This window comes from Cucurbita pepo, chromosome 13 (genome assembly GCF_057944985.1).
Source record: "Cucurbita pepo subsp. pepo isolate OVF chromosome 13, ASM5794498v1, whole genome shotgun sequence".
Taxonomy (NCBI): domain Eukaryota; kingdom Viridiplantae; phylum Streptophyta; class Magnoliopsida; order Cucurbitales; family Cucurbitaceae; genus Cucurbita; species Cucurbita pepo.
Genome location: NC_141810.1, coordinates 1563337 through 1569924, shown reverse-complemented (window position 1 = coordinate 1569924; position 6588 = coordinate 1563337). Strand labels below are relative to the sequence as shown.

The window sequence follows — 6588 nt, the reverse complement described above, 5'->3', positions numbered from 1 at the left end:
GTTTATTAACTCACTTGCTTTACAACTACTACCACCAATCCATCCTATTTAATATTTTAGTTGCTCGAGTATCCTAAATTAGATAAATGTTTTGAAAGTGTATATCAATTCCAACTAAATGTAGTGAAGGGAGTGTAAGATGACGGTGAAAACACAATTGAAATAAAAAAACAAAACATAATCTATCGAAGTTCAGAGAAGAAAATGCTACTTCTAAGCTACAATAACAATATAACGTAAATACGAAAAATCATCTAGTGGAACTTTATTCCATGAACGATAAAGTTGATTAAATAAAAAATAATTTTCAAATTATTTAAAACTATTCAAATAAGTCAACTAAGCCAATTGGAGCCCTATTGAATGGAAGAGCTAATTCTTATGGCGATGTCTATATCTATGGCTAAATTACTTTTATAAATTAAATTAAATTAAATTTATTACAATATCCAACTACTTACATGGGTACTTCCAACTAAAAATGAATATAATATCTAAATTTAAATAATTTATATTGAGGGTACTTTTGTCAATTGAACTCAAAATATAAATGATAAAAATAATAAAAATAATAAAAATAATAAAAATAATAAAAATAAGAAAACGAGTAGATGGCAAAAGTAGTGGACTTTGGATTTTCTAAACAGGGGAAGAAGTTTCGTGGATTTGAAGGGTACAGAATTTTGGTTATTTATTTGCGGCAACGGGGATTCGATCGCAGGTTCTGAGTCCCAATGACGAAGCTGTATGCGTCGTGTGCAGCTATGGTGGTGGTGCAGATTGGGTATGGCGGATCCAACATTCTCATGAAAATCGCCAGCGAGAAGGATCTTAATCCTTTTGTCTTCGTCGTTTATCGCCATTTCATCGCCTTCCTCCTCTTGGCTCCTTTCGCTTATTTCATCGACAGGTGCGATTAAACACTCATCTTGTGTTCCTCGGAACGATTTTTTACTTTGATTCGATTCTTTGAATTTTGCAGAAATAAACAGGCTTCTCTAACGATTCCGACCGCGATTAAGATCTTTTTACTCGCAATTTTAGGGTCAACCATTCACCTGAATCTATTTTACGTCGGAATCGGCTATACTTCGCCGACAGTGGCTTCGGCTTTCAGTAACGTTATTCCAAGCTTGACGTTTGTCATGGCTGTTCTATTCAGGTACCATATTGTTAAGAATGATGCTTTGATACCATGTTCAGGACATTAGTTGGTACCTTGTATCCTATTTAAAGGTCATGAATATCAATAAGAATACACACATTTCTATTTGTTTTTATTTGATTTTATCCCGTACCCTTATAAGTTTAAAATTAAAACTTTATAAGTTTATTTTTAATATTTAATTCACAAAAAGCTATGAATTCTTTCTATAGCTAAATAATGTTCATACGAAAGTATCTTCAAAAGTGAGTTTTTTTTTTTTAATAATCATTATTTCTTTATTTATTTTTATTTTCTAATATCATGTTAAAATACTGTAGTAAAGATCATAAATTCATTCTATATGATATTTAAATAATATTTTAAGCTTTAAAATTAGAGATAAGTGATTAATAATTAATTAGTTTCAAATACTGATGTTGAATAAAGATTGGAGAAGGTGAATATTAGAAGTGCACGAGGTGGTGCTAAAGTGTTGGGGACGATTCTGTGCATCGGTGGTTCCCTTATTTTCACGTTATGGAAAGGACCGTATGTGACCAAAGCCATCTTCAAGGAGCCACTCATAGACATATACAAGAATCATGACTCTGGGAATAGCAGTGGCAAGGATTGGATCAAGGGCTCAGCTTTTATTCTTATAAGCGATATTGCTTGGAGTATATGGCTAATTCTACAGGTAGTTCAAACTCTTCTTTTATGGAAGCTAATGAAATATGGTCATCAAATCTCAATGCCTTGGCTTGGCTTGCAGGCATTTGTCACCAGAAAATACCCAGCTCAATTGACCATGACTGTATTGATTTGCTTCTTTGCAACTGCACAATCTGGCTTCCTTGCCTTGATCTTTGCTAGAGATCCACAAAAATGGAAGCTGCAGTGGGATGCACGGCTATTAACCATCGTATACAGTGTGAGTGTATAGTCTATTTTGAGATGTAACGGCTCAAGTACACGGTTAGTAGATATTGTGTTATGTGGGTTTTTCCTTTTGAATTTCCCTCCAAAATTTTAAAACTAGCAACAAGTTTGCTAGTGAGATGTTTCCTCACTTTTATAAATAATGATTCGTTCCCCTCCCCAACCTACGTGCGATCTCACAATCCACCCCTTCAGAGTCCAGCGTCCTCAACACTCATCGCCTGTTGTTTGGCTCTTATACCATTTGTAATGGCCCAAGCAAGATATTGTCTTCTTTGGGCTCTAAGTATGAGATCTTATGTAAGAGGGGAGAACGAAACATTTTTTAAAAGGTAGTAGATGCGTTTTAATATTTTTGAGGGGAAACCCAAAAAGGACTATATCTAGTGGTGAACTCTTGGGCTATTATACGAGAACTCGAGCAACTCAATCCAAACCTTTGTTTTCGGGTTTGATGTACAGGGCATAGTGATTTCGGGCGTGGGGTATTTCCTACAAACCTGGTGCATCAGCCGCAACGGGCCTGTTTTTACTTCAATGTTTAGCCCCTTAATGCTGATATTTGTGGCCATATTCTCAGCATTTGTATTCTCAGAGCGGCTTCATGTGGGCAGGTAAGCCACTCCCTTCCTACTATGTTTGTATTAAATTGAAGGTGTTTCCTGAAACTGTTGCGTTATGAAGCCTGGTAGGAGCTTTCTTTATCGTACTGGGTCTGTACTTGGTGCTGTGGGGGAAGAAAGCAGATCATGTGGTGGCAGCTGAACCACAGGAGAAAGATAAGGTGTTTGTTGACACTGAAATGCAGAATACATCTGTAAATCATAGCCAAGTAAAGGATTCTGTAACATAAACGACCACATGAATCTTTTATTTGATATACAATTGCAAAAACTAGTAATGGTTAATGATACGTCTTCAAATATGAAAACTCAAATTAATTAGATCTAAAGACGTTCGTGGATATGCAAACTCCTTAATCACAAATGTTAAGAATCCACATCGGTTGAAGAGGGGAACGAAATGTTTCTGGTAAGAGTGTGAAATTGGAACAATTTTAAGTTGGGTGACAGACTCATGTTGGTTTGTGCTCATCCTAATTTTTCAATATAAGTAAAGGATAACATCTTAATTGTAATTAACCATTTTTAATTAAATGTAAAGTTAAAAAAGAATGTATGCTCAAAATGCACCACTAAAGATGCTTAATGACCATCATCTCCAAAGTATTCGAGGATCAAATGCTTTAGTAAAGTGTGTTCATTTAGTCCGAAGAAGAAAAAAAAGAAAAAAAAAAACTCACAAATCATGACGCAATATCTACAACTCAAAAGTGTGAATAGATATGAAAATATTATTATTCAGCGAAAGAATACATATTTAAGAATAAGAAAAAGAATTAGGATGGAAGGTTCAATCTTCATTCATATTCGCAACCTTTAATCACGACACAAGATACCAATTAATACCTACCAATAATGAAAATATAAACTAATTAAATCTTCAAAATAAAATAAAAATTCTCTCCCTTCCTAACAACTTTTCTATAAAAAGTAAATAAAGTTAAATTATTAATTTAATCCATACTTTCACCATTTTATTTGTTATTCCTTTAGTTTATGAATTTTTAAAAGTTGTCAATCCATTTTTAAATTTGAATTTTATATAAACGAAAAATTGAAAATTTCTAAATTTTAAAAGAATTGAAACTCTACATATGTATTTAGATTAAATTTGTAATTTAATTAATATATAAATATAAAATAAAATAAATTCACAGACATTAGCTAATATGTTTATTCATATACCTCTCGTCTACTCGACTTATTAGACACAAAATTAAAAGGGGAGGAATTTATTTTAAGAATTATGTAATAAATAAATCACAAATATGTTACTTTTAAGTTTTAAATATATAATTGTGGTTATTTATTTGAGACCCAAAGGGGAAATGCGATGGCAACTGCGGGAGTGTCAATGAGGAAGCTGTATGCGCCATGTGCAGCAATGGTGTTGGTGTATATTGCGTATGGCGGATCCCACATTCTGGTGAAGATCGCTAGCGACAAGGGTCTTAACCCTTTGGTCTTCATCGTTTATCGCCATTTCATAGCCTTCCTCGTCTTGGCTCCTTTTGCTTATCTCATAGATAGGTGCGATCAAAATTGTTTGCTTCTTGTATCATTTTCTTTGCTTAATGGTTAATTACATGGTGGCTTTCTATAGAAACAAACGGACTTCTCTCACGCTTTCGATGACGATAAACATCTTTTTGCTCGCAATCTTAAGCTCAACGATTCACCTGAATCTATTCTACGCTGGAATCAGCTATACTTCGCCTATAGTAACTACCACTTTCAGCAACATCATTCCGAGCTTGACATTTGTCATGGCCGTTCTGTTTCGGTTCTGTATCTATTCTTTTTCCATATAAATTAATAAAAATATTCATAAATTTTTTATCTTGAAAGATTGGAGAGAGTGAATGTAAGAACTGCGAGAGGTGGTGCTAAAGTGTTGGGGACGATTGTGTGCATTGGTGGTTCCTTTGTTTTCACGTTTTGGAAAGGACCATATGTAACCAAAGGCATGTTCAAGGAGCCACTCATAGACGTGTACAAGAATCAAGGCTCGGGACATAGCAGTGGCGAGGATTGGATAAAGGGCTCGGGTTTAATTCTTGTAAGTGAGGTTGCTTGGAGTGCATGGCTAATTTTACTGGTAAGTTCATTCAAAGTCTTCTTTGTATGGAAGCAAATGAAATATGCTCATCGAATTTCAATGGCTTGCAGGCATTAGTCACTAGAAAATACCCAGCACAATTGACCATCACTGTTTTAATGTGCTTGTTTGCAACTGCACAATCTGGCTTCCTTGCCTTGATCTTTGCTAGAGATTTAGAAAACTGGAAGCTGCAATGGGATGCACGCCTGTTAACCATCGTATATTGTGTGAGTATAGTCGATTGATTTATTTACTCTACGGGGACCTATTACAAATAAGGCAGGAAATCACTGTTTAAACCGGGAATGAGAGAAGCATGTGAGAGGTTTCTCCCCATTAGATAAATAGAGCTGACGTCTCCGTCCGTGCCTAATTCCCTGTTCTACCCCAATCGTCCCTACTTTTTTTTACATATAACAATAAAATATATATTTTTCTATTATAAATTATAATAATTTTTTGTGTTTCCATTACATTTCCATGACATTTTACAAATGGGTCTTATTAACGAACTTTGACTTTGTATAAATATTATTATTTATATATTATTACGTAGACTTTTTTTTGTAATAAAAAACAATGTCGTAATATTAAAATTAAACTTTTTTTGATAGAACATTATATAGAAGCATATATTAATTTCTTATTTACATTTTTTAATAGAAATTATACGATAAAATAGAAGTTATAGGGAAAGAGATTCTTCAAATAACTAATTTTCTTTTATAAAAAATAAGAAACCTTAATAAAAATAAATGAAAAATTTTGAAATTCACTGCTAACAGATATTATGTGTTTTTGCATACGTCACCCTCATGATTTTAAAAGTGCCTACAAGATAGAGGTTTCGACACGCTTACAAGAAAGGTTTTGTTTTCCTCTCCAATCGAGTGAGATCTCACAATCTACTTTCCTTGTAGGCCAACATTCTCGCTGACACACCGCTCGATCTTGGCTCTAGCTTCTCGATTTGTGTGTGTTGACGTGTTTTCAAACCAAAATGAATAATATATGTTAGCGGTAGACTTGGACTGTTATAGTTTATCACTCTCAAATCCCTTCTTAAATCATCTACTCTCCTATTTGTATATAGGGCGTTGTGATTTCGGGGGTAGGGTATTTCCTACAAACTTGGTGCATCAGCCGCAACGGGCCTGTTTTTACTTCAATGTTTAATCCCCTAATGCTGATATTTGTGGCCATATTCTCAGCATTTGTGTTCTCAGAGCGGCTTCATGTGGGCAGGTAAGCCACTCCCTTCCTCTACTATGTTTGTATTGAATTGAAGGTGTTGCCTGAAACTGTTGCGTTATGAAGCCTGGTAGGAGCTTTCCTTATCATACTGGGTCTGTACTTAGTGCTGTGGGGTAAGAAGGCAGATCATGAGGTCGCAGCTGAACCGTAGGACAACCAAAAGCTCTCTGTCCACACTCAAATGCACAACACATCTGTAAATGAATGTTTCTTTGACATCCAAATGCAAAACTAGAAATAAAATGTTCATCTTCCACGCTTCCCAATCGATCACACTTTTAATTTAATCAATGTAAAAGCATATATTCCCGATTAAAAGGTCAAAAGGTTCGAATATCTAATGAACATTTATTCAATTTTAATTTATATGCTATTTAGAACTATTTTCCAAATATCATAATCTAAGTATTAGTTTGTGTTGGGTTATGTAGCCTGATTATTTAGCTTAGTCAACGGTTATGCATAGTAAATATATATGGTAGTAAATAGCTATATACCAATCCTTTAGCCAATATTCTTGGTGT

The 6588-nt window shown here is 34.3% G+C and overlaps 2 protein-coding genes across 2 annotated transcripts; both read left to right on the top strand.

Moving 5' to 3' along the window:
• Window positions 1-638: 638 nt before the first annotated feature.
• Window positions 639-2994, top strand: LOC111785297 (WAT1-related protein At1g43650). Its single transcript, XM_023665705.2, has 6 exons — window positions 639-910; window positions 983-1162; window positions 1595-1844; window positions 1920-2078; window positions 2549-2700; window positions 2771-2994. The coding sequence occupies exons 1-6, from the start codon at window positions 735-737 to the stop codon at window positions 2937-2939; spliced, it is 1086 nt and encodes a 361-aa protein (XP_023521473.2). The 5' UTR covers window positions 639-734; the 3' UTR covers window positions 2940-2994.
• A 1042-nt stretch (window positions 2995-4036) lies between these two features.
• LOC111785300 (WAT1-related protein At1g43650-like) lies at window positions 4037-6326 on the top strand. The gene is made up of 6 exons (XM_023665707.2): window positions 4037-4239; window positions 4313-4492; window positions 4558-4807; window positions 4879-5037; window positions 5904-6055; window positions 6128-6326. The coding sequence occupies exons 1-6, from the start codon at window positions 4043-4045 to the stop codon at window positions 6213-6215; spliced, it is 1026 nt and encodes a 341-aa protein (XP_023521475.2). The 5' UTR covers window positions 4037-4042; the 3' UTR covers window positions 6216-6326.
• Window positions 6327-6588: the final 262 nt, after the last annotated feature.